This window comes from Papio anubis, chromosome 2, assembly GCF_008728515.1.
Source record: "Papio anubis isolate 15944 chromosome 2, Panubis1.0, whole genome shotgun sequence".
Classification (NCBI taxonomy): Eukaryota; Metazoa; Chordata; class Mammalia; order Primates; family Cercopithecidae; genus Papio; species Papio anubis.
In genome coordinates, this window is record NC_044977.1 from 182875748 (window position 1) to 182902874 (window position 27127).

The 27127-nt window shown below is 41.3% G+C and overlaps 2 protein-coding genes and 5 non-coding genes across 14 annotated transcripts; 6 read left to right on the forward strand and 1 right to left on the reverse strand.

The window, feature by feature from the left end:
* Positions 1-1631: 1631 nt before the first annotated feature.
* Positions 1632-10350, forward strand: EIF4A2 (eukaryotic translation initiation factor 4A2). 5 transcript variants are annotated; one of them, XR_644288.4, is made up of 12 exons: positions 4024-4115; positions 4907-4955; positions 5042-5174; positions 5448-5587; positions 6370-6538; positions 6639-6748; positions 6977-7120; positions 7579-7716; positions 7943-8032; positions 8253-8332; positions 8761-8871; positions 9575-10350. XR_644288.4 is itself a non-coding variant. In XM_003895247.5 (11 exons), exons 1-11 carry the CDS (start codon positions 4087-4089, stop codon positions 9717-9719), a joined length of 1224 nt encoding a protein of 407 aa, XP_003895296.1. In that variant the 5' UTR covers positions 1632-4086; the 3' UTR covers positions 9720-10350. The 5 variants fall into 5 exon arrangements, 3 of the variants coding, with proteins under 3 accessions (XP_003895296.1, XP_009200167.1, XP_009200168.1); XR_644289.4 differs by having other exon boundaries at positions 8761-8867; XM_003895247.5 differs by lacking the exon at positions 8761-8871 and having other exon boundaries at positions 1632-4115; positions 4910-4955.
* Positions 5279-5347, forward strand: LOC116274061. The gene has a single exon (XR_004182538.1). It is a non-coding gene; the product is annotated as a small nucleolar RNA SNORD2 (small nucleolar RNA).
* Positions 6794-6920, forward strand: LOC116273991. Its single transcript, XR_004182474.1, has one exon. It is a non-coding gene; the product is annotated as a small nucleolar RNA SNORA63 (small nucleolar RNA).
* LOC116274058 lies at positions 7146-7323 on the forward strand. Its single transcript, XR_004182535.1, has one exon. It is a non-coding gene; the product is annotated as a small nucleolar RNA SNORA81 (small nucleolar RNA).
* LOC116273990 lies at positions 7752-7883 on the forward strand. The gene has a single exon (XR_004182473.1). It is a non-coding gene; the product is annotated as a small nucleolar RNA SNORA63 (small nucleolar RNA).
* On the forward strand, positions 8060-8198 carry LOC116274007. Its single transcript, XR_004182490.1, has one exon. It is a non-coding gene; the product is annotated as a small nucleolar RNA SNORA4 (small nucleolar RNA).
* RFC4 (replication factor C subunit 4) lies at positions 10345-26491 on the reverse strand. 4 transcript variants are annotated; one of them, XM_021934967.2, is made up of 12 exons: positions 26380-26445; positions 26245-26289; positions 24526-24668; positions 21359-21437; positions 17592-17671; positions 14681-14800; positions 13118-13261; positions 12804-12924; positions 12038-12163; positions 10776-10856; positions 10592-10705; positions 10345-10514 (listed from the first exon to the last, which is right to left on the reverse strand). In XM_021934967.2, the coding sequence occupies exons 3-12, from the start codon at positions 24654-24656 to the stop codon at positions 10419-10421; spliced, it is 1092 nt and encodes a 363-aa protein (XP_021790659.2). In that variant the 5' UTR covers positions 24657-24668; positions 26245-26289; positions 26380-26445; the 3' UTR covers positions 10345-10418. The 4 variants fall into 4 exon arrangements, with proteins under 4 accessions (XP_021790659.2, XP_021790658.2, XP_031519721.1 ...); XM_021934966.2 differs by lacking the exon at positions 26245-26289 and having other exon boundaries at positions 26380-26491; XM_031663861.1 differs by lacking the exons at positions 26245-26289; positions 26380-26445 and adding an exon at positions 26183-26201.
* Between the last annotated feature and the right edge of the window lie 636 nt (positions 26492-27127).

A 27127-nucleotide genomic window follows, 5' to 3' on the forward strand; every position in this document is an offset into this window, starting at 1 on the left:
CTGGCCAAAATATTGAATCTTTGAGGTAAAATAAAGATGTTGCCCAGGCTGGAGTGCCACAATCATGCCATTGTACCCTCTGTCTCCCAGATTCAAGTGATTATCCTGTTTTCCTGCCTCAGCCTCCCGAGTAGCTGGGACCACAGGTGTGTGCCACCATGCCCAGCTAATTTTTGTATTTTTGGAGAGGTGGGGTTTCACCATGTTGGCCTTGCTGGTCTCAAACTGCTAATATCAAGTGATCCGCCCACCTCGGCCTCCCAGAGGGCTGGAATTACAGGCATGAGCCACTGCTCCCAACCTTAATTTTTCAAAATAAAAAGCTGGCCCCACCTCAGTTCAGATCCAGTGAATCTGGGTGAGAGGGCAGAGTCCACAAGTATCTGCATTTCAAATAGATGTTCCCATTGATTTTTATGCATACCACAGTTTCTGATCACCTGATTTGAAGTACAGCAATGTACTTTTATTTCAGTCTTCCTCTATAAAGGTAGAAAAACTTCTGTATCTTGGCTACACAATAGAGTTTAATAACCTTGGATCAGTGGATTCAAACCTAGTTCTTAGCTAGTTTAAAAGTCCTTCCGTGGTCCTCCTCAGTTTTCTCCATTTTCTTCAACTCTGTTAATATCTTTACCTATCTTCATGCAAATTATTATTATTATTATTTTGAGACATAATCTTTCTCTGTCGCCTAGGTTGGAGTGCAGTGGTGGGATCCCAGCTCACTGCAACCTCCGCCTCCCGAATTCAAGTGATTCTCTTGCCTGAGTACTTGGGATTACAGGTGTGCGCTGCCACAACTGGCTAATTTTTGTATATACATATATATATATTTTTTTCCCCGAGACGGAGTCTCGCTCTGTCACCCAGGCTAGAGTGCAGTGGCACAATCTCGGCTCACCGCAACCTCCGCCTCCCGGGTTCAAGCAATTCTCCTGCCTCAGCCTCCCGAGTAGCTGGATTACAGGCGCACGCCACCACGTCAGATTGATTTTTGTATTTTTACTAGAGAGGGAGTTTCACCGGGTTGGCCAGGCTGGCCACGAACTCCTGACCTCAAGTGACCTGCCCGCCTTGGCCTCCCAAAGTGTTGGGATTAGGTGTGATCCACCACGCCTGGCCTAATTTTTATATTTTTAGTAGAGACTGGATTTCTCCCATGTATGCCAGGCTGGTCTCGAACTCCTAATCTCGGTTGTTCGGCTCACCTCGGCCTTCTAAAGTGCTGGGATCACAGGCGTGAGCCATCACACCCAACCACAAATGTTTTCTAAGTTATAGTGTAAGAACACGGCAGTAAATGCCACCCTCCAAATTGCGTCAGGGGTCACAGGCAAGCAGAACCTAGCCTCTAATTTCCTCAAAAACTGTGTAATAAAAAGAAGTTACAGAGATTATCCCGGGTTTGCCAAAAAGGAAAAGAAAAAAAAAAAAAAGAGGTGAGTAGCACCAACATCTCCATCCAGCTCCAGGCAGTTCTTTTTTCTTTTCTTTTTTCTTTCTTTTTCCTCCCTCCCTCCCTCCCTTCCTTCCTTCCTCCCGGTGGAGTCTTGCTCTGTCACCCAGGCTGGAGTGCAGTGGCACCATCTCTGCTCACGGCAACCTCCGCCTCCCGGGTTCAGGCTGGAGTGCAATCTCCACCTCCCGTGTTCAAGCGATTCTCCTGCCTCAGCCTCCAGAGTAGCTGGGACTACAGGCGCCCGCCACCACACCTGGCTAATTTTTGTACTTTCAGTAGAGACGGGGTTTCACCATGTTGGCCAGGATGATCTCCATCTCCTGACCTCGTGATCTGCCCATCTCAGCCTCCCAAAGTGCTGGGATTACAGGCATGAACCACCGCGCCTGGTTGAATGCATATTCTTTTAAGGTTTTGTTATTGTTTTTCCATGTAGCACTGACAGATTTGTACTAATTCTTTGCTTCTCTGGTTGCTAATTGGCTTTAGAATTGTTAGCTGATGCTCTTGAAGAGCAAAACGAAACTACCTTAGTTGGCTTAGATATGGAAATAATCTGAGCTTTAGGATTATTTGCAGTATAAATGGTTTCAAACACCAAAGTTTGACAAAGAAGCATTTATAGTCCACTGAGAAGGCTATCTAATTTCAGATTCCAGGTAAGCAGAATTACTTAAATTTAAAAGAGCACGCTGTGTTGATATGCAAAACTTTGTTAAAGTATACGTTTTGATCTTTAATTCATTTATTAGTTACTAATGTTTACTATTTAGTAAGCACAGGCAAATGTGGTAAGCACTGCACTTATTAGGAATACACTGTAAGGTTACAGGCAGTGTGGGTGTGGATTTTGACTGTATTTGAAGTTTTCTTACCTTGAAACTTACTCAGCACTTGCAAACCTATACCACAGAGTTTAGCCCTTACTACTTCTTAAGAGGCTTGAAAATCCTCCACAGCATCTAGTGTAGTGCTAATCCTAAAGAAAACAACCAACAATTAAGTGTTAATTGTTGATTGGTATCACCCTGTGACCAACTGTTTTCACCCAAGTGAAACCAAACGGTTGGTCACTTTTTTTATTTAGTATATTTTTCAATTTTTTAGATCTCAGGATAGTTTTAGTAGATTTTGGATGAGACAACAAGGATCTCTGACAACCATCATTCTCAGAAAATGTCTGGCATCACCTCAAATATGGCTTTCGAACATTACAGAGGAATGAATGAGGAGCCGTACCAATAGACTGAGGGCCAGGCCCACTTTGCCATTTTGGTATTCTTCATCTTTGTCCCAATTCCTGGCACGATAAGAATTTTCAAATGAATAAATAATTTTCGTATTAAAATAGTATTTAGAACCAAATATCTTCAATAATACAGAAAATTGAGTCAGCTTTCCCAGTAATGATTCTTTAAGTTGGCCTTCTGAAATATGATAAAATGTTTCCAGATATTCTCGATGATATTTTGCACCATGGGTAGGGTTGTATTTTAAAGTTAAATGACTACATATATTGTTTTTTTGTTGCTGTGAAGGGACCTGAGATGGGGCTAATTGAAAACATCTGGAGCTTAAAGACTCGTGCAGTTTACGCAGCAAGGATATTATTGCTCTGAATTTCAATAAATCAACATTTCACTATATATCGGTAAAGCTCAAAGCCCTTAAAAAATGACCAATATAGACGGAATCAACACCGATGTAGTCCCAAAGCGGCACAGAGCTGTCTGTATCTGCCAAAGCGTCCATTTAAATTCGTGCGTTCCACGGAAAATTACTGCTCCTTAGCTTCTATCCATTTGCAAAAGTTTATGATTTTTTTCAGGCATTCCTCACACCTGTTAGGTTAAAATCATTAACACTCTTTTAAAAAGAAAGCGAGAGACCGGAAACGATATGAGAATAGAATTGGCTACTCCAGAGACATCTGCAAATGACACTCCATTTTTTTTCTCTCGCTGCAAAATGTACCGGTAAACCAAACTTTCCGGGACTCGCTGGGTGGCCGACATTTTCCCTAGCAGGAATTTTACGTTTCCAAGATCTGAATGGATGTTAATGGTCGGGCTAAATGCCAGGCAGGTCTTCACTGTCAAACTAAACAGCGGTCGGAGCAAGTGGAATAACCGAGTTCCCCTCCCGCACCTGAGCGCCGGCAGCGAGCCGCGAGTCGGGACCCCTCGCACGCGGGAAGCCCCACACGCCCGACGGGCAGCCTCTCCGGCTTCCGCCTCCGGCTCCGGCTCCGGCTCCACTCCCCCGGCCCGCCTCTGCGTCAGGGACGCGAAAACCCCGTAGGAGCAGGGCGGGCGGGGAAAGTGGTGTTTGACTAACGCCGCAGCGATATTCTTCCGCCGCGAGGTAAAGAGTCCCAACCCAACCCCGGGCCCTAGGATTCCCAGCGACCCTATAATATCGAGAAATTACCACATTTGGATTTTCCAACCGGCTTGCTTAGGATTTTATCCGACGTAACGACCCCAGGATCACAATTTTGTGGCTGACCGAAGCACGGCGAGAAAATTCCTCCGCAAGAAACGGGTTCCGGCCACGAGCCTATAAAAAACGGGTGGCGGGGCGCTGCTGTCTTTTCAGTCGGGCGCTGAGTGGTTTTTCGGATCATGTCTGGTGGCTCCGCGGATTATAACAGGTATGGCGGTCTGTTGGCGGTCGCGGTCTGTAGTGAAGGTCGTAGGGCGCCAGGAGAGATTATAGTGGATGGCATGGAGGCAAAAACTCCAACTTAGTGCACGTTTCCTTAGGGTACAGCACCCCTGTGCCCTTCCAGAAGCTTCCATGATGGGTAGGGCCCGGATTGTGGGGAGACAGGACGATGGTGCGAAAGCAGTGGCTAAAGGGCGTTTCTCCTTCCTAAGACATTACGGAATTTTGGCTGCTTCCCCTCCCAGTGTAGAGCACGGGAAACATGCAGTAAACAGCCGTGGCGCAGTCCGCCTTCGGAACAGTGTAACCAGGACCCGAAGCTTTATTTTTGGTCAACCACAGGAGTTGGGGGTCCTTGGCTTCAGTTGGGGAAGGGTTGGAGGCAGCGGTCTCCACTCGGCCACGGCGCGGAGGCGATGGGACCGGACCGGCACGGGTGCCGGCGAACCGTTGGCATCGCTCTCGCCAGGCCGCTCCGCCCGCGTCAATCACCCGGCTTGCGCATTGTTGGGGGCGGAGCTCGTCGCCCCGAGCTCTCGCGAGACGCTCCGCCGCCGAAACGGGATCCCCGTGCGCTGGGGCCTGGGGGGCTGCCTTTCCGGACATCCGCGGCCCCCAACCTTTAGGGAAGGCGCGCAGTGTGATATTCGTCCTGCAGCAGCTGCTTTAACTTGTGCAGGGGAGGCTAATGTGCTGAGACGGGTTGCAAAGGGCTATCCCTTTAAGATGCAGTTAAGGTGGCTTGGAAGGGATGTCTGACTGCAGTATTCTTGTCAGCAGAGAACATGGCGGCCCAGAGGGAATGGACCCCGATGGTGTCATCGAGGTAAGAAACGGTTGTGGATGTTGAAGCTTTGAAAAGGTGAATGTGTTCATCTCATTCATGCGTGCATTATTTTTTCTAACTTACAGAGCAACTGGAATGAGATTGTTGATAACTTTGATGATATGAATTTGAAGGAGTCTCTTCTTCGTGGCATCTATGCTTACGGTTTTGAGAAGCCTTCCGCTATTCAGCAGAGAGCTATTATTCCCTGTATTAAAGGTAAAAGAAACTGGAATTTTTAGGAAATGACTTTATTCTACATAGTCATGGACCGTAAAAGGGAAAGTAACCTCTGGGGGACTAGCACCTGTTTGTATTCCTTAAAGTGAAATGATGGCAATCATCTTTCGGGACTGACCTGAAATGAAGAGAATACTCATTGCTGATCACTTATTATTTGGGCATAATTCGTGTTCCAAATGGAATACATGGTGTGAAGTAGAAGTGACAATTTGATGTGGGATCGGTAAATATGTATCCTACTTTTTTTAGGGTATGATGTGATTGCTCAAGCTCAGTCAGGTACTGGCAAGACAGCCACATTTGCTATTTCCATCCTGCAACAGTTGGAGATTGAGTTCAAGGAGACCCAAGCACTAGTATTGGCCCCCACCAGAGAACTGGCTCAACAGGTATTGATAGTGTAGTTCAAAAAAACTGCTTGCGTGTTGCATAGGTTTCAGGTTTCACAACTGTGAAGAATTTAAAACTTAGTATAAATTGGTCCTACCAGATCCTTCCTTTTAATTGTCCATGCATGCAGGGAGTTTTTGTTGAAAGCTTTAAAAGAACTGGGTATGCAGGTATGGTTTGTAGGGTTGTATACTAATAGATTGAGAATCCGAAACACTCTCTTGGATGTAGTAGATCTGTCCCCATTTTTTAAGTTTGAATGCAGTTGTGCAACATGAAAACTGCAGTGACATGTTACCATTTGACTGTCTCCGTAGTTTGTGATGCATCTGTTGCATGCTATGTTTTCAAAGCTCACTGCTATATTGGCTTTGAAGTAAACCTTCCTAATAAAGCTGGAGGCTTTATTGAGGTCAAGATTATATAAAGCACAATACCCTCTGGGGGAAAAAAATTATTTGCCCTAGCTGTAATTACAGAACATATATTTCACTATGTACTCCCTACACACAGTGAAGAATAATGTAGGAAATGTTATTCTTGAATTGTCTAGCTGATACGTGGGGCAGCAGCATCCCAAGTTTGACAAGGCAGAAGAAAGACATTAAGGGAGTTTTACCTTGAAGCAGTTAGGTCAGTCTGCGTTTTAAGCTTGGAAGTAGTTTCGTGCTGTGCATGCATAAAAGCTGTTGGCAGACCAGTTTAAATTTGCCATTATGCTTTAAAAAGTAGTCATTAATCCTGGAGTTCTTCAGGATAATAATTAAGGCTTGGTTTTTAGATCCAAAAGGTAATTCTGGCACTTGGAGACTATATGGGAGCAACTTGTCATGCCTGCATTGGTGGAACAAATGTTCGAAATGAAATGCAAAAACTGCAGGCCGAAGCACCACATATTGTTGTTGGTACACCTGGGAGAGTTTTTGATATGTTAAACAGAAGATATCTTTGTAAGTATTGTCTTTAAAAGAGTATTTTTTTTTTTTTACTGTTGAAAAGTCATATTACTGAGTAGATCTAGAAGTGACAGTATGACTTTGTTTCTAACAGCTCCAAAATGGATCAAAATGTTTGTTTTGGATGAAGCAGATGAAATGTTGAGCCGTGGGTTTAAGGATCAAATCTATGAGATTTTCCAAAAACTAAACACAAGTATTCAGGTAAGCATTACTTCACTCCCCTCTTAAAGGTAGAGATGGGGTTTAATGCAGGTACTGTTACAATACAACTGACGTGTTTTATTGTCGTTCCCCCTGCTTAAAGCACTTGATGCATAACTATCTCTGTCTAACTCCATTCTGTAGTAAGACAGAGACGCTTGGCTTCAAACATTTTCCCTTGGGTATTACTGTGTAAGTTGTGCTACAACATAATTTTCTCTTTTCAAGGTTGTGTTGCTTTCTGCCACAATGCCAACTGATGTGTTGGAAGTGACCAAAAAATTCATGAGAGATCCAATTCGAATTCTGGTGAAAAAGGAAGAATTGACCCTTGAAGGAATCAAACAGTTTTATATTAATGTTGAGAGAGAGGTAACTGATTGTTAGACATTCTTTTACCTTCTTGTATAAGCACTGTGCTAAAATTGCAGACACTAGGACTATGTCTTGGTTTTTGCAATAATGCTAGCAGAGTACACACAAGAAGAAAAGTAACAGCACTAGATTGTAAAGACTGGGGTGGACCTCTTTCTTAATGTCCAATGTCCTTTGTCTTAAGATTTGGTGCAATATCTCATTAGACCTAATAGAATGAAGTTAATTTTTATAATTTCTACATTTTGAGACTGGCTAAGAGGGGCCAATTTTGGTATTTTGGGTAGAGACAGGGTTTCACTATCTGGAAACTGGTTGGAACTCCTGGGCTGAAGTGTTGGGATCCCAAAGTGCTGGGATTATGGGCATAAGCACTGTGCCTGGCCCAGAATGTATTTTTAACTGAAGAAAGTTGGAAAAGCTAAATGACTGTTAACTTTCTCTTCTAAACATAGGAATGGAAGTTGGATACACTTTGTGACTTGTACGAGACACTGACCATTACGCAAGCTGTTATTTTTCTCAATACAAGGCGCAAGGTGGACTGGCTCACTGAGAAAATGCATGCCAGAGACTTCACAGTTTCTGCTCTGGTAAGAGGTGTTCTAAAATCTCTGGATTTCCACTAAAGCAGGATTCAGACTACAATATAGCTGCTAAGTGCTGTGTTGTCGTTCCCCCTGCTCAAAATAAAGTTGTTTCTTAACTATACCTGTCTGCTATATTCCTGTAGCAGCCAGGGACGCTTGGTCTCATACATGTTGATTAAAATTACTGACCTGACTGGTGATTCTTGAATTAAGGTTTATTAATTTGCAGCATGGTGACATGGACCAGAAGGAGAGAGATGTTATCATGAGGGAATTCCGGTCAGGGTCAAGTCGTGTTCTGATCACCACTGACTTGTTGGTAAGTCTCTTAATGCTTTTTAAAAATCTACCAAAAGTTAGCTTTTTGGGGGGAAGGTTTTTAAGTAACCTTTGCCAACTTGGGCTATTTGGAAGAGTAAAAGGACCACACTCCACAGTGGGCTATACCACTTAGTATAGTTCGCTACTATTTTGTGGCCTACATGACAGGTATCACGTTTTTTGAATTAGAATTTTTAACATATGCCATTGTGTTTCAGGCTCGCGGGATTGATGTGCAACAAGTGTCTTTGGTTATAAATTATGATCTACCTACCAATCGTGAAAACTATATTCACAGGTGAGAAGCCAGCATCTTGGATGTATTGAAAAAAAATTCATACATTTTTCTACTGTGATTTGTATGGAAGGTAACATCAAATCAAGGAATAGATTCAGTCAAGTCAGTAGTGTTCAGTAAGATGATGTAATTAAATTTGTACTAGGGGAAGGCTGACGAGAACAAAGTGGGAAAACTCGTAAACATTGCTCAGATTGTGGGCATAGGTTTTTTTTTCCCCCGCAATTGGTCTTAGCTTATGCTTGAGCTTTTAGTGATGTTCTTGTGTCCATGTGCTTTTTCTTGATTTTTTCCATAGTTGGGATTTTCTTGGTGTCGCCTGGTAGCAATTTGAGTGAACCCTGGTTTAGTTATAGTGGCTTTATCCCTAAATAAATTGAATCGTACTTTGTTATGTGATGTAAAAAAAGACTTTTTAAAAAATACAGGAGTCGATAGCAGCAGTTGATGACGAGATGGCACTCAGAAACGGCGTTGACGTAATTTAGGACGTGGAATCATAAGCGAAACAGCACACTGTTTGAATAAAGAGCGAGTCGGTATTTATATTTGTTTTTCTTTTGTCATGATTATTTATTTTAAGTTGCTCCAGCTGAGGCATTTTTCGTATTAGTATTTCTGTTAGGGAACTTTTCTTACTAGGTGGTTTGTATTGTCTGGTTTCTAACATGAAGGTAGCTGTTTGGCGGTTAAACACGTTTTGAGTAATTTGAGTTACAACGTGTGAAACTGAGCAAAAAAGCAGTGATAAGTTTGGGTTACCATACCAAATATTTGTTTTCCCACTGGAAAAAAGTAAGTTTTAGAAAATAGTTAACCTTTGCAGCATTTGTTTACAGTTTACAGTTCCAGAAGTGCGTCGAAATGGATTACATAACTGCTCTTTTATTCCTGGTGTTTACATCTGTCCCAGGCTGACACCTGCTCTTGGCTGGCCCACTTTGGTATGGGCTTTAATTTCACTACCCCAAACACAATACTGTCATCTGCTTTATAATAATGCTCAAGATGCCTGATAAAAATCTCATTTTGCAGCCAGACAAGCCTTGAATCCTTTTGGCACTAACTGCAAAGGAAGATTTTTTTCTCTAGATATGCATTAGCAGCTAGTGCTCCAGTTAGAAGCACGAACTATAACCTTGATAAGTAAACAGCAGCTGATGGTTAACAAGTGGATCGTCATGTTCAGTAGTTCGTAAATTATGTGAGAAGTAACATTCTGATTGTTTTTTTCTTACACAGAATTGGCAGAGGGGGTCGATTTGGGAGGAAAGGTGTGGCTATAAACTTTGTTACTGAAGAAGACAAGAGGATTCTTCGTGACATTGAGACTTTCTACAATACTACAGTGGAGGAGATGCCCATGAATGTGGCTGACCTTATTTAATTCCTGGGATGAGAGTTTTGGATGCAGTGCTCGCTGTTGCTGAATAGGCGATCACAACGTGCATTGTGCTTCTTTCTTTGGGAATATTTGAATCTTGTCTCAATGCTCATAACGGATCAGAAATACAGATTTTGATAGCAAAGCGACATTAGTCGTGAGCTCTTGTGAGGAAAGTCATTGGCTTTATCCTCTTTAGAGTTAGACTGTTGGGGTGGGTATAAAAGATGGGGTCTGTAAAATCTTTCTTTCTTAGAAATTTATTTCCTAGTTCTGTAGAAATGGTTGTATTAGATGTTCTCTATCATTTAATAATATACTTGTGGACTAAAAGATATAAGTGCTGTATAAAATCAGCCAATTATGTTAAACTAGCATATCTGCCTTTATTGTGTTTGTCATTAGCCTGAGTAGAAAGGCCTTTAAAATTTTTTTAGAAAGCATTTGAATGCATTTTGTTTGGTATTGTATTTATTCAATAAAGTATTTAATTAGTGCTAAGTGTGAACTGGACCCTGTTGCTAAGCCCCAGCAAGCAATCATCCTAGGTAGGGTTTAATCCCCAGTAAAATTGCCATATTGCACATGTCTTAATGAAGTTTGAATGTTAAATAAATTGTATATTCACTTTAAAGGTGCTTTTGGTCATTTTTATTACAACCCCCTTATTTACAAAACCCCACATCAAAATATATTCACTTTTTAACAATTCTGAGATAATTGCTGCATCACAGTTGCACAAAGGCTGATGAGTTGCAAATGTTCATCAGCACCATCTGCAAGGCATTTGTCAACTTCCTACAAGAAAAATTGAAGAAATTAGCATCCTTCAGGTAGTTAAATGTTTAATTGACATGTGCAAAGTACCTACTTACGGCAAGTTTTTCTGTAATAATGGACTTCTGTTTATCAGATAAATTATTCTCTACAACCACATCATGGAGTTGACTGACGAACTGAGTTGCTGCATGACCCTCATCTATTAAGTCCTATTAAAAAAAAAACTTTTGGTATGATCATTTAATATTCCTTTCCCCAAAGTTAGTAAGCTGACTTTACCTTGACCACAGCTTCTAGTTTGTCAAAAGAGCCACTCTGACAGGCAGCAAATACTCCATCCATTTTCTCAGCTGGTATTACCTAGGTAATTGAACATTCAGTATTTAAAGATGTTTCTAGGTGAGACTGACACATGCACTCCCCCCAGTCCTTTCTGTTCCACACCTAAGTTCCATACTTAGCTAATGTTGTGATAACCCTGTAAAGTTGGGAAGGCTTTGGGAGAACAGCCAGAGTAACTCCAGTCACCACTAAAGTAACCAAGGTGCTAACAGTTGTGCTTTTAAAAGCCCAAGTTTGGACACACATGGGTTATAGCTTGTTCTGGTCAGTGGATGAAGACTAGTGGCCAAGATCAGCCAAAGAGACTGATTTCTTTAAAGGGGAAGTGCCCTTTCTCTAAAAATCCATGTAAATATGCCACTAATGAGATTGGTTTAAAAAGTCCACAATATCCAGAAAATTTAAGATGATGAGTGGTACCAGTCTTGTCATATGGAAGGCCTACCGTGAAGGTGAAAAATGTCATAGAAAAAAGTTTTTAAGTAGTAGTGGTTCTGAGGTGAGTTTTGACATAGGAGTATCCAAAGACAGGTGGGGTACTCCATTCTCTTTAACGATTACTGTAAGTTGGATATGCCTTTTGTTTATATACAACTGGTAAAATAGTTTTCATGTATAAGAACATCTGCTAAAATTGATGTAACTGCCAAAGGCATCTCTTAAAAAAATCTAAAAACTGAAGGCTGGGCACTGTGGCTCCCGCCTGTAATCCCAGCACTTTGGAAGGCTAACCGGGGCAGATCACCTGAGGTCAGGAATTCAAGACCAGCCTGGCCAACCGACATCGTGAAACCCCATCTCTATTAAAAATACAAAAATAAGCTGGGCATGGTGGCAGGTGCCTGTAATCCCAGCTACTTGGGAGGGTGAGGTGGGAGGCAGAGGTTGCAGTGAGCTAGTATTGCGTCACTGCACTCCAGCCTGGGCAACAGATCAAGACTCCGTCTCAAAAAAAAAAAGAAAATTTAAGAACTGAAAGTGTCCTTTTCTTTCCTGAAATGTCTATTACATGCCTGACAAACTGAAAAGTAAGTGTCATCTCCTCACCTGAAACACTCTGATACTCCCAGGTTATTCCCTTATACCTCCTAGTGCAGTACTTGGCACTTACTAAACATTCAGTATTTGTTGGATGAAAATTTCCTAAAAGCCACAAAAAAGCCAACTAAAAAGAAATTTGGAATATCCAGTACTCTTACCCCAGCAATGTCTGTGATCACTCTCTCTGTGATCTCCTTTCCACCTGTTAATCGAGTAGCGCTTTGAAGAAATGTAATGGCTTTTCTTAAGTCTCCTTCTGACACTTTAACAAGATAAGCTATTCCCTGAAGACAAAAAAGTTGTTTTTAACCTATGATGGCCAATTAAGGATTTATAACTTTAATTTTAAAATGTTTAATAAAAGTGAAAAGCCCTATGTTTTAGTCTAGAGTTAATGAGAACACCCATGTGTGTTTTGGAATAAAATCTTATCAGTCTAGAGGCCGGGTACGATGGAAGGATAGAGATGTCTTGCTTCTGAAATAAATCTGCAGAGATGAAAAAATGTTCCATATTTATCCCATTTTCTTGCTCACATAAAGCAAATTCAAATTATGCTTAAATTCTGTTATAATTAATAAGGGCCTTATGTTTCTATCAATTTTAGGGAAGTACTGAAGTATGAGCTAGAAGACTAAAATCTTGTCAGCATGAAGAGATTTATATTGCAGAATTTGCATTATATGTATGAAATCCACCTCAGTTTTGGGTCTTTGATATATTAAAAGTAATTAACTCAAAAAGTAATAGAAAAGCTAAACCTTGTAATTCCTACACATTTCAATTGTTGCCCCTTTAGCTTAAGTCTGTCTGAAGAACTGGCATCAGGATTGAGGCAACACATATTTAAATCCTTCAGGGTCTCTTTAGATGCATTCATTGAAGGAATTAGTAACTCTAATAATTGTAATAATTAGTAATTACCTCATCACTAATTTTGACATTTTCCTTCTCAGCAATGTCTAGTAATCGCTGCTGTTGAATTTTATCTGACAGAGGCTTGAAGCGGAATTTTGAACATCTAGAGGTCAGAGGTTCAATTATTCTGTGGAAGATGAGAAAAACAAAGTTGGTGTCTAAAGAAAGAATTTCCCCAAAAGAACTCATTTTTATCAAGAACAAATCAAGATTTGATGGAGGAAAAATTAACGTAGCCTTGAAAATTCTAAATTTCCTTCCCCTAATTGGGTTATGAAAATGAGGCTGCCTAGCATCTGTCTTCAGGGCAATATACATACCGACTGACATAGTTACAGATAAGACAGAATCGGGTGGTTTTAGACTCTTTCTCCATGGTACGTCTTAAAGCTGCCTGAGCAGCTGAGGTCATAGAATCTGCTTCATCCAGAATCACAATCTTAAAAGGTGGACACGGCTTCCCACTGATTCAGAGAAACACGTAAGAGTTGAACATTAATAGGTCTATTGGTTTCAACAGCTTTGTTGAAATATACATACCATACAATTCACCCATTTAAAATGTACAATTCAGTGTTTTTCTGTATATTCACGAAGTTGTGCAACCACTACCACAATCTAATTTTAGAACATTTTTATCACTAAAAGAAACTTTGTACCTATTAGGAGTCACTCTTCTTCCCCCAGTCTTTCCCAGCTCTAGGCAATCACTAGTCTACTTTCGTCTCTACAGATTTGCCTATTCTGGACATTGTATGAATGGAACCATATAATATGCAGTCTTCTGTGGCTGACTTCTTTCACTTAACATATTTTAAAGATTCATCCATGTTGTAGCATGTGTTTGCTTCATTCCTTTGTATTGTCAAATACTATGGCAAACGGATATGCCACATTTATTCATCCATTAATCAGTTGGACATTTGGGTTGTCTCCATGTTTTGGCTATTAGGACTAACACTGCTGTGAACATTTGTGTACGTTTTTGAGCAGATATGTTTTCCAAGAGGCTGCACCATTTTATTTTACATTCCAAACAGCAATGTATGAGGTTTACCATTTCTCCACATCCTTGTCAATGCTTGTTATTTTCTGTATTTTTTTTATCATAGCCATCCTAGTGGGAGTTACCTGGTATTTCAGTGTGGTTTTGATTTTCATTTCCCAAATGGATAATGATGTTGATGAGCATCTTCTCATGTGCTTATTAGGCATGCATATATTCTTTGGAGAAATGTCTATGCAGATCCTTTGCCCATTTTTTAATTGGGTTATTTGTTTTTATTACTGAGTTTTTAAAGTTCTTCATATGTTCTAGACGTAAGTACTTTTTAGATATATGATTCGTATTTTCTCCCATTTTGTGGGTTATTACCTTCTGCACATTGATTTTTGGTAATCTGCCATTAAAATTTTTCTCCCACCAAAAGTGGCATTAACATAATTATATGAAAATTATACCAAGAAAACAGATTTCAAGTATTAATGGTAGAAGGGATCTCAGAGTCTTTTAGTCCACCTCCCAGTCTTCATTTCACATAAAAATAAATTAGGTGCTATAGAGGTTGTGACTAACTGCACCATCAATTCAAGGTGGATATCAAAAATTAGTCATTCACTTTCATAAATTTTGAAATGTGCTCATGTAAATTTTACATATATGTTTAGGTACCACCAATGTAATCCTGGACCTTTGCCACCTAAGGAGCATAAATAGTTGACTAAATCAGTTTACCTCAGGCAGGATAGTCTTCTAACATGAAAAGGGAGTTGACAATTTGGCAAAAATACACTTGATCTTAGCCAAAAGGCTGAGGAGCGATGGCAGAAACACATATTTAAAATAATACATGCTATGGAGGAGGCAGGGCAAATTTACTTACTCTGAACGACTTCCCGACACAGTTAACTGAGCAAAATTTTTCACTTTCTCTCGAACTACTTGTATTCCACGTTCATCAGATGCATTTAACTCAAGAACTCTTAATCGGAAAAGTTCAGGTCTATCTCAAAATGAAACAAATATGAAACATAGAGCACAAGTAGGCTTAAATCACATTTTAACATTTGCACAATTTGCAGATGTTTAAAATCCACTTAGTAAACAATATGGATTGAAGGCACACAATCACTTTTGTATTCTCTCTCGGTAGAGTGCTGCAGTTACCATTTTGGCTTTTTTCCATGCATTTAAAAAAAATGTAGACATTATTACATAAAATATACAATTTCTTTCCTTTTTATTTTTTTGGAGACAAGGTCTTGCTCTGTCACCCAGGCTGGAGAACAACGGCATGATGATGGCTCACTGCAGCCTTGCACTCCTGGGCTCAAGTGATCCTCCCACCTTAGCCTCCCAACTAGCTGGGACTATAGGCACATGCCATCACACCTGGCTAATTTTGTTTACTTTTTGTAGAGGCAGGGACTCATTATGTTGCCATGCTGGTCTCAAGTGATCCTTCGACTTTGGCCTCCCAAAATGTTGGGATTACAGGTGTGAGGCACCACACCTGGCCCCACATATAAAATTCTAAATCGATTTTCCACTTCGCATTTATAATAAGTATCTCGGCATATTATCAAAACCACTGTAAATAACATTTTAACAGTCGTATGATATTCCATCTTATGACTGTACCATCATTTACTTAACATTCTTCTATTGTTAGAATCTAGACAGTATTAAATGTTGTAATTTTAAACAATGTTAGAATATAGCACATTTTAAATTATTTCCGGACGAGTGTAGTGGCTCATGCCTGTAATCCCAGCACTTTGGGAGGCCGAAGCAGGTGGATCATGAGGTCAGGAGTTCGAGACCAGCCTGACCAACATGGTGAAACCCTGTCTCTACTAAAAATACAAAAATTAGCTGGGCGTGGTGACAGGCACCTGCAGTCCCAGCTACTCAGGAGGCTGAGGCAGGAGAATCACTTGAACCCGGGATGCAGAGATTGCAGTGAGTCAAGATCGCACCACTGCACTCCAGCCTGGGTGACAGAGCAAGACACCGTCTCAAAAATAAGTAAATAAACAAACAAATAAATAAATAAATTCCAAAGGGTAGTTTGCAATAAGGAAACTTACTAGATTAAGGAAAATTAATGGATTAAAACATGAGCAGATTTTTAAAGTGAGTTTTAATAAAAATTACTAAAAGTAATATATGCTTACTATAGAGAAATCTGATAAATCAAAAGAAAAAAAAAGGGCACACTGTCAAAGCACTGTTTTGAAACTTCCCTCTAGTCTTTTACACACACACACACACACACACACATATTTTTAAATAAAAAACAAGAGTTGTGATTTAGTTTCATCTCTATTTTTCCTAATCAGCATGGTATCCTAAGCATGCTTATGGACATAAACATTTACATGCATCTATTTTCTATTTTAAAACCACAATATTAAATATGAAATTCACTGTTAAAGTAAGTTCTTTAAAGACAAACACTATTTTACAAAGAATATAGAAAAAGTTGTATAATCTGGACTGACCTACTCTAAGTAATAATAAACAACTGTTAAGGCTGATTCAGATTCGTTCTATCTGACTGAGTTGTGGAATAATCAAAAAAGTTCTTTTATAATTTTACTGAGCATCAAAAGTTGCTGTCAAATAAAATATTAGGTACACAGCAACTTCTCCGTTTGTCTTTTACATTTTGACATAACTAATAATCCTTACACATTTGGTGATTTCAGTGGCATCTTTTTTTTTTTTTTTGAGACAGAGTCTCACTCTGTCACCCAGGCTGGAGTGCAGTGGCGTGATCTCGGCTCACTGCAACCTCCACCTCCCCGGTTCAAGCGATTCTCCTGCCTCAGCCTCCCGAGTAACTGGGACTACAGGCGCATGCCACCATGCCTGGCAAATTTTTGTATTTTTAGTAGAGATGGGGTTTCACCATGTTGGCCAGGCTGGATTGGAACTCCTCACCCCAGGTGATTCACCCGCCTTGGCCTCCCAAAGTGCTGGGATTACAGATGTGAGCCACCGCGCCTGGCCTATTTTCATATGTAGGATTTCAGATATTTTTATCAGTTGTATGTCTAATATTAATTCTGGAAAAACTCAAGACAGCCTTTGTTATGTTGGTGCATGTTTCATGTATATCAGACCCAGCCCACTACACATCTTTCAACTCTAGGTAAAGGGCTCCTCTAGAATGGCTGGTTAAGCCAAGATGGTCAATCTAGGAAGAGGAACCTAAGAAGGTGACTCACAGGAAGATTTTCTGGTGTACCTGGAATCATACTACATCAAATACCACTTATGCTCAGGAGACCTGAGGCAAGGAGCTGGCCTGGCCACTCCAGAGTCACAGCCTAGGAAGTCTAGAGCAGGACTCAAGAATGGATGGTGCAAATAGTACCATCAGAAACAGCAGATTCTATCATACAGCCACACAGATGTGAACACAATCATTAAGAGGGTTATAAAACTATCAGCACAATTGAACATTAAGTTGGACCCTCTGGACTCCAAAATTATAACGGAAAATTTAAAGAAAGTGATGGAAAAAATCATAGGCTCCCAGTGTTGTAGTACATTCAAACACGTGAACAAGATTCAGAATGAAGGTTACAAAAGATGCAGGCAAGCTGATTTCTTCAGGGGAGTGAGGGAGGAACAAAATGGGCTCATGGGATTTTTAAAAATCAGAAATAGAAAGAAAACTGTCCTACAGAAAATGAAATGCAAATTTTTAGAGGAAAAAAAAGCAGTATCAGAGAATTTTGGTGTCAAATCTTTTAAAAAAGAAAAACAGACTGATTTCAACGTACCCAAAGAGTTCTCTAGCTGCTGCCAAAATAGTGGATGTTTTTCCAGTTCCAGGTGGTCCATAAAACAAGAGATTAGGAAGCTGTAGAAATTAAATTTGTTTTTAATAAATGGTATTCTGGCACAAATAGATGAAAAGGAAGATTGAAAAAACTGTCTGTGGAACAGTGCAACAACTTCTCTAATAGGGCACGTAACTTCTAAGTATAAAGATTTCTTAATATAACTGACATCATAGTGTTGACAGATCTAAATCCTGCTTTTTCATATACTACCACTTTTTTCCCCAAGTGTCTTTTTAATCTCTTAGGCTGAACCAATATTTATGTTTGCTCTATAGTTAATCCACTTAGGTGAAATTTTCAAAGCTGGAATGAGAAACCTTTTATTTCTAAAGGGAATCTCAGTTTCCTATCCCACCTCTATGCTCAAGATTAGGTAAGACTTTATATTACACAAAACATCAGCTGCTTCAAAGGGGAAGCAGATCAAAAGAGTAATGGGATTTGGCCAAAACTGAGGAAAAAGGACTAAAAAAGACATAATCAGGGCTTTGAATGAGCAGAAGTACCAAGAACAGAAATAGTAACAAAAAATACAAAACTAGACATACATTAAGTGCTAGGCACTGTCCCACATCATGATTATGTACTCTGTAAGGATGCTTGCATGTATCAGGGACAATTCATTAGAAGAGGAAAGGATAAGATTAAATAACTAGCTACCTTCTTTTATACCTTATATCTAGATAGTTTGGCTCCTATCAAGCAGTTGACTGATCTGAGGTGAAAATTAATAAGTCAACTAAATTCTAATGAGCTCTGCTATGAAACTGTACATTCTTCAGTATGTCCTTTCACATAAGGAAATCACTGTACACAGGAAACTAGGCATTAGAGTTTGTTTCCACTCTTGCCTAACCCTCCCTCTTCCCGCCCATTCATTCTTCACCTAAATCAGATACCACTCTGCTTGCTACTTAAAACTATTCCACTTAGAAAAACAAAAACAAACAAAAAAACCCTCAGCTTTTTACCATGGCCTAAAGGACTTCCATGATCTGCCTACCACCCCCTTCACCTTCCAGGCTCCAGCTTACAATGGCCTCTAACAGCCTGGCACTTTCTGGCCCTAACATATGTTGTTCCCATGACCTGGACTCTGATCCTCTTCTTTCTGCCTGGCCAACTCCTAATGCATTACAAATCAGAAACCATTCAGTCTAAAGTAGGTCTCTCCTATTATCTCATTAGTATTTGTTGCATTTTGCATTGGTTTATTGCTATTTAACTGTGGGGCTTAATTGTAAAATGCCTGCCTACTTCATTAAAAGACCAAGAAACTTATTTGTTCTACTCACATCTGTATCCTAGCATCTACTACAGTAGTCAATGTTGGCCAAATGAATGAATAAACCAATACATAGACAAATATGTTAATTAGAAGACTATTACTGTTACATTCATAACATATAGCTTATAGTACAAACTATGAGATTCATAACCTAAAAACCTCCTAGGCTTCTTAGTAATTAAGGTCTACAACTATTATTTTGATCTGTGCGTCCCTTAACAATGTAGTAATTCATCCAGGTTAACTATCAGATACAATAATTTAAATTCTTTGAAACAGGGTAAACTTATTAAACCTTACATTATACACTAGTCTAATATATATATAGTACATTCAAGAACTGTATGTGGAATACCAGTTCTTAAAAGAAAATCAATTTCTGAAAAAATTATCTTCTTATAATTCTTTCAAACCTTTCTTTTTCTTTTCTTTTTTTTTTTTTTTTTTTTGAGACGAGTCTTGCTCTGTTGCCCAGGCTGGAGTACAGTGGCACCATCTCGGCTCACTGCAAGCTCCGCCTCCCGGGTTCATGCCATTCTCCTACCTCAGCCTCCCAAGTAGCTGGGACTACAGTAAAACCTTTCAAAGTAAATTGAATGAATTGTTTTCCTTTACTCTTTTGAATTAAAAAAACTATTTCACCTCTTTACAAAAGTTAGTCTGAAAAGATGCACAAAATATTAAACTGAAGTTCTTACTTCAGCCTCATAAATTACATGGCATAAAGTCAAGAACCAGATCTTAGGTTGGGCATGATGGCTCACACCTGTAATCCCAGCATTTTAGGAGGCCAAAGTGGGCAGGTCACTTGACATGGCTAAACACTGTCTCTATTAAAAACACAAAAATGAGCTGTGTGTGGTAGTGCATGCCTGTCGTCCCAGCTACTCGGGAGGCTGAGGTGGGAGGATCACTTGAGCCTGGGAGGCAGAGGGTGCAGTGAGTTGATACCACACCACTGCATTCCAGCCTGGGTGACAGATCAAGACTCTGTCTCAATTGAAAAAAAAAAAAAAAAGAACTGGATCTTAATCTCACTACATTTGCTGAAGATACTAGTAATTAAATTAGGTATTATCCTGCAATCTGTGTAATTACTACGCAACTGCAATTAAAATGGTATATACTGTTACCAAGATATACAAGCAGAATATATCAAAAAATAAAATGGCATACTATGATAGAATTAAAAGGTGTAAGAGTATTTGTGTTACTTATTTTTTTATTATTTATTTATTTATTTTTGAGACCAGAGTCTCACTCTGTCACCCAGGCTGGAGTACAGTGGCACGATCTTGGCTCACTGCAACCTCTGCCTCCCAGTTTCAAGTGATTCTCCTGCTTTAGCATCCTGAGTAGCTGGGACTACAGGTGTGTGCCACCACGCCTGGCTGCTTTTTCTAATTTTTGGTAGAGATGGGGTTTCACCATGTTGGCCAGGCTGGTCTCGAACTCCTAACCTCAAGTGATCTTCCCATCTCAGCCTCCCAAAGCGCTGGGATTACAGGCGTAAGCCACTGTGCCTGGCCAAAAAGGTATGAGTATACGAATCAAATCAAAACACATACTGGTAAAGAAAAAGATTCTAAATAGTTTTATAAATTTAACTTCTTTCAAAATGTGTCCTGTAGTAATATAATTTCAGCAAGAGAATGATGGCAGCAAAACCCAAAAGAACCTCTAATTAAAAGCAGCCAGATTGAGAGGAAGGAAGCAAATCTTGAAACTAAAGCAAAAACTACATCTCACTTCACCACTTTACTGAGCTGTTGAAGCACTTCGAGCATTCATTGTAACACAACTTTAAGTTGCTAATTCTCCACATGGGTTTATCTTATCTCAGAATAATTTACAGTGCAAACCATTCATGGATATTTTATCCCCCATATCACAGCAGAAGAGAGTGCTATAAGCAGAATTCAAAGCCCTGTTTTGTTTGGTTTTTTTTTTTTTGTATTATAGGTCAATCCAAATCCTAAAGTTAGTAAGCAATTATACTTTAGAGGAATCTCTGGCTCTTCTTTATAGCACATATTACTACCTAGAATTATTTATTGGTTTACTTGTTTATTCCCTCTTACCAATAAAAACCCATGAAAAAGGGGCATAGTTCGTCTTGTTCTATGTTTTATGTCTTGTTCTACGTCTATGTTTCATAGCCTGTCTTAATTACTATGACTTTTACTTGAATACTATGTAACACTGCTATGTAAGATTAAATAGGAGATGCTCAATAAATATTTGAACTAATTATCATTGTAGTAATTATCATAAGTACTAAGTATCATAGTTATCAAGGACCTACTGTACATAGAGCATGATATTTAATGAAGGCTAGAAGTTACAAAGGAAGAAAGAGGGTGAATAAATTAAGTCTTAAATATCCCAATGACATTAAACACCATTTGCAACTCACATCGGCTCCTTCTAAAGACTTTTTCAGCACTGCAACCACTTCTTCCTGGAAAGCAACTTCATCCACACATTTTGGGCGACTTGCAGGGTGGGGAGGAGGAAAGAGGTTATTTAGTATATTATAGTAACCACAGACAACTCTCAAGTGTTCTTTCTACTAAAATACTAATGACAATTCTCAAACATCAGCAATGAAATGAGAAACTTTTTCATAATTGGAAATAGGTGGAAACCCCATTTGTTGTTACCATAAGCAAACACACCCTGAAAGAGTGAAATAATGTTTTACTTCCTATCTGCATTACTTGACTCTGTTATACCCACAAAAATTAAGCAAAAGGATTTTATTTTATCCACTACAAACACTAATTAGAAATTAAAGTGGGGGATTGAGACCATCCCATAACACGGTGAGTCTCTCATCTTTTTTCAGGCTGGCGTACGTGATCTCAGCCTCACTGCACTGGAGCAAACAGTTTTTCTGGCCTGGGATTACAGCCGCTTCACCACCAGTTAGTTTTTTATTTTTAGAGACGGGAGCCATAGCATAGCAGCCTGACCTCTGACCTCGTGATCCACCCATCTCGCCTCCCAGTGCTGAGGCTGAGCCACCGCCTGAAACCCCATCTTAATAAAAAATATAAAATTAGCCAGGCCAGGCCAGGCACGCAAGTGCTCACTGTAATCCCAGCACTTTGGGAGGCCGAGGCGGGTGGGATCATGAGGCAGTCAGGAGACGAGACCATCCTGGCTAACATGGTGAAACTGCCTCTACTAAAAATACAAAAAATTAGCTGGGCGGTGGCTGGTGCCTGTTGTCCCAGCTACTTGGGAGGCTGAGGCAGGAGAATGTGTGAAACTCCAGAACCAGAGCTTGAAAAAGAGCTGAGATTAAGCGCCCACTACACTCCAGCCTGGGCGACGCCAGCAAGACTCCTGTCTCGAAAAAAAAAAAAAAAAAAATTAGCTGGGCATGGTGGCAGGCGCTTCAGGCGAAGCCACCAGGAGGCTGAGGCAGGAGAACAATGTGGAACCCAGGAGGCAGAGCCTGCAGTGAGTCGAGACTGCGCCACTGCACTCCAGCCTGGGCGACAAAGAGAGACTTAGTCTCAAAAAAAAAAAAAAAAAAAAAAGAAATTAAAGTGGGGCTGGGTGTGGTGGCTCACACCTGTAATACCAACACTTAGGGAGGCTAAAGCAGGTGGATCACCTGAGGTCAGGAGTTCGAGATCAGACTGACCAACATGGAGAAACCCTGTCTCTACTAAAAATACAAAATTAGCTGGGCATGGTGGCACATGCCTGTAATCCCAGTTACTCGGGAGGCTGACGCAGGAGAATCGCTTGAATCCCAGACGCAGAGGTTGCAGTGAGCCGAGATCGTATCACTGAACTCCAACCTGGGCAACAAGAGCGAAACTTCATCTCAAAAAAAAAAAAAAAAAAATTAAAGTGAACACCTGCTTAGAAAGCATTAATATTGGTTGGATGCGTAGCTCACGCCTGTAATCCCAGCACTTTGGGAGGCCAAGGCAGGCAGATCACCTGAGGTCAGGAGTGAAGACCAGCCTGGCCAACATGGTAAAACCTCATCTCTACTAAAAATACAAAAATTAGCTCAGTGTGGTGGCGCATGTCTGTAATCCCAGCTACTCGGGAGGCTGAGGCAGGAGAATCACTTGAACCTGGGAGGCAGAGGTTGCAGTGAGCTGAGATAACGCTGCTGCACTCCAGCCTGGGCGACAAAGCGAGAATCAGCCTCAAGAAAAAAAAACAAAAACACAAAAAACATAGGAGGGCCTTACTCGGCCTATAAATAATCTGTAAACATTGGTAATTACTGAGGCTACGTTCAACCAATAGTTACAATTACTTGTGGTAGTATCACTTAGATGACTGACATTATTTATTTATTTGAAACAGAGTCTTGCTCTGTCACCCAGGCTGGAATGCAGTGGCGTGACCTCAGCTCACTGCAATTTCTGCCTCCCAGGTTCAAGTGATTCTCGTGCCTCAGCCTCCTAGGTAGCTGGGATTACAGGTGCCCGCCAACACACCTGGCTAATTTTTTTTTTTTTTTTTTTTTTAGTAGAGAGGGGGTTTCACCATGTTGGCCAAGCTGGTCTGGAACTCCTGGCCTCAAGTGATCCTCCCACCTTGGCCTCCCAAATTGCTGGGATTACAGGATTACAGGCGTAAGCCACCGTGCTAGGTAGTGACTGACAATTTAAATGCCAATTCAAGTGTTGTTTGGACAAAAATGTATGAGCTAACCAAAACTGAATTTCCAGGGCTGGCTGAAACCCCCTCTCTACTAAAAATACAAAAAATTAGCCAGGTGTGGTGGTGGGCACCTGTAATCCCAGCTACTCGGGAGGCTGAGGCAGGATAATCGCCTGAACCCAGGAGGCAGAGGGTGCAGTGAGTCAAGATCACGCCACTGCACTCCAGCCTGGGCAACAGAGTGAGACTCCATCTCAAAAATAGTAATAATAGTAATAATCTCCACCTATTGTAATGAAAACGGGGAACAGATTACATATTTGGATTTAAGTAGAACTCCTGGCTGGGCATAGTGGCTCAAGCCTGTAATCCCAGCACTTTGGGAGGCTGAGGCGGGTGGATCATGAGGTCAGGAGTTTGAGACCAGCCTGGCCAATATGGTGAAAACCTGTCTCTACTAAAAATACAAAAATAGCCGGGTATGGTGGCGTGTGCCTGTAATCCCAGCTACTCAGGAGGCTGAGGCAGGAGAACTGCTTGAACCCGGGAGGCGGAGGTTACATTGAGCCAGAGATTGTGCCATTGCACTCCAGCCTGAGTGACAGAGTGAGACTCCGACTCAAAAAAAAAAAAGTAGAACTCCTGACCAAGTATTTATAGCCAGTTTACTGAAACTTGTTTTCTTCACTTTTGTATCCCAGTCCCTACAATGGAAGCCTCTGCTTGTAGAGATCTCAGTTTATCTATAAAATAAGGGAATTAAACTAGATTATTCTCAAGTAACTTCAGTTCCAGGGTTCTATGACTTATATAATCAGGTGATTTTTTCAAAGACAACTTCTAAACAGAACACAGTATTCCTCCATAAGTTTAAAAAAAAAGTGATCAGAACTGGTTAGAGAGACAATTTATTAATTATTTTAACAAAGACACAAGTGTTCTTACTATTTTTCCACCCAGGGAACGGGTTTGGCTTTCTTGTTCTCTCCACTACTTCCCGCAGTGGCAGCTACTCCTCGATCCTTGGTCAGCAGGGATTTAGTACTGATGGATGTGCCTTTAAGAAATGCCTGCATGGTTACTTCACCCTGGTCAGGTGCAAGACAGGAAAAAAAAAAAAAAAAAGCTTTTATCAAAACCATTTTCAGAATCAGCACCATAGGAAAGTGGGGTGGGGGGGAGAACCATTATGAGAAAGTACAGCCTGAAAACATACTTAGCCTTGTGCAAAGGTGTTACATAATAAAGGACATCACCCCATGACCTAGAACACTCTGAATGCACTGTACTGAGGGCTACAAGGACAGAAAAGTGGTCAAAGTCCTTAGGGAACTTAGAATCTATTTATAGTGCAGGAGTTATAGAACAAAGATCGTATGTCACAAAAATGTTTAATGAGTTCCAAATGCATTGATAAATATGATGTCGCTAATGACCAAACCACATGGGCCTCCATGGTTTCTTTCACAGTCATGCGCCTAGCTTTAGCTCAGACCCTGAAATGGACTCTTCAGCAATTAAAGGTGCTGTGCTTGCATCACAAATGAGAACCTTCACTCCTTTCCTTGTCAGAACTCACTCAAAGACCTTTATTGGTTGTTGTTTTCTTTGAGACAGGGTCTCACTGTTTTGCCTAGGATGGAGTGCAGTGTCACAATCATGGCTCACTGCAGCCTCGACATCCCAGGCTCCTGTGATCTTCCCATTCAGCCTCCCCAGTAGCTAGGACAACAGGTGCACGCCACCATCCCCGGCTAATTTTTTTAATTTTTGGTAGAGACAGGGTTTCACCATGTTGCCCAGGCTAGTCTGGAACTCCTGGGCTCAAGTAATCCTCTTGCCCCGGCCTCCCAAAGTGCTGAGATTACAGGTGTGAGCCATCACGCCTGGCCAGGGACCTATTTTAATGGCAGAGTCAATGCCCACCTACCTTCAGAGACTTTCTGTGGGGAAAGGAAGGTGGGGGACTCTGTTGTTAAAATAGAAACAGCTGTTTTTCTCATAACACACTCACTTGAAGAAATCAAAACAATGCAGAAAAGCATGAGGGATTTTAAAGAGTAATACAAAATCCCACCCAGAAGGTAACTATTTCTAACATGCAGGTAAACATTCTCCCAGGGTGTTTTCAGGGATAAAAGCGTCATTAGCTTGCCTGAAAAATCCCCAGTTAATTCTATTTTTTTTCATTGCTACAAGCCCTGGTGCCGAGAACAGTGCCTGGTACATGGTAGATGCCCCATAATATTTAGTGAATGAATTACCATCTATGACACCCGGTTTCCTTTTCTGTTAAAGGAGCTAAGGCCTATTCCATAGGACAACCGAGTTAAATAAAATAATGTATGCAAATACATAGTTCCTTGCTTGGAATATGGGGATATACTCAATAAAATAAAATAAATTGTTAATATCTATTGGCAGCCAAGGTTTTTATAACGTTATTGGATTAGTCCATCCCTGCCTCGGGCTGTTAAACACGAATACAGCCCAAAGCCGGGGTCTGCAGGATGCTGTCCGGAACCACCATTTCACCAGAGGGCGCGGCCAGGGCATGAAAGCGCGGCTAGGTTGGGGCCCCGAAGGACGTGGAAGACCTCACAGGGGCATCAAGGGCAGGAGTGGGGAAGGCGAAGCGGGCTTGCAATTCCTCCAGCCGGTTACCGGTCAGCCTGGCTTCTCGTGCAGGTCACCGCCGCCGGCTAGTTCCTGAGGTTTCCGGGATACAAAAAGGACAAGATGGTCTCAAAGTCTTAGTTCCGTTCCCTAATCTGAGAATAACGGGCCCAGGAGACTTACGATCACCGCCGTCCCCACAGTCGCCTCAGTTCCCGCCACGGAACGGCAAGCGAAAAGCAGGCCGGGAATACGCCGGTAGGAATAGGCGGGCACGTAACGCGTCACTTCCGGTCCTGGGGCGCGCTGCCAGCGGTGAGAGTTTGCACGTATATGGTTTTATTTAAGCAGGTAATGAGCCAGCTGGACTTTCAGGGAGAACTGGACTGGAACAGGCATGACCTAGGAGGTGTCCCTGTCCCGGTGCATTGCTCCCACTTGAGACGTGAGCGCGACCCTCCCCGAAGGTCGCGCGGGCACGGCGCTGGGGCCGCTTACCTGGCAGGCTCAGCAATGGGGGCGGGGCAGCGGTGCGCGGGCCTCTGGAGCCCTGCGGGTCCACCGAAGGTCCCGAGCCCGCTATCTTCGTAGGTGCGGGCCTCCGGAGGTGCAGGTCCCTATCCTTGTCCTGCTTCGTCGCAGAGCAGAACGCGTGTGCTTTAAGGGCAGAGACATCTGAAGATGCCTTGCCTTGCCCTCTTGAGGGCACGTGGCTTTTACTTCTGTCTGCCTGTTGTGGAGAGGGAAGACCATGCAGCTGTGGACATCTATTATAATTCCTGAGCCCCACTTAGAAATCTGGAAGTGCAGGCGTTCAATAAAAGTTAAAAGATCGATAATCATGTGTAGCCCCACCACGGTTCATGCACTGTGGCTTCTAGGCAGGTGTCTGACACCACTGCTTTTCTCTCTTCCAAGTACTTGGTTTAGT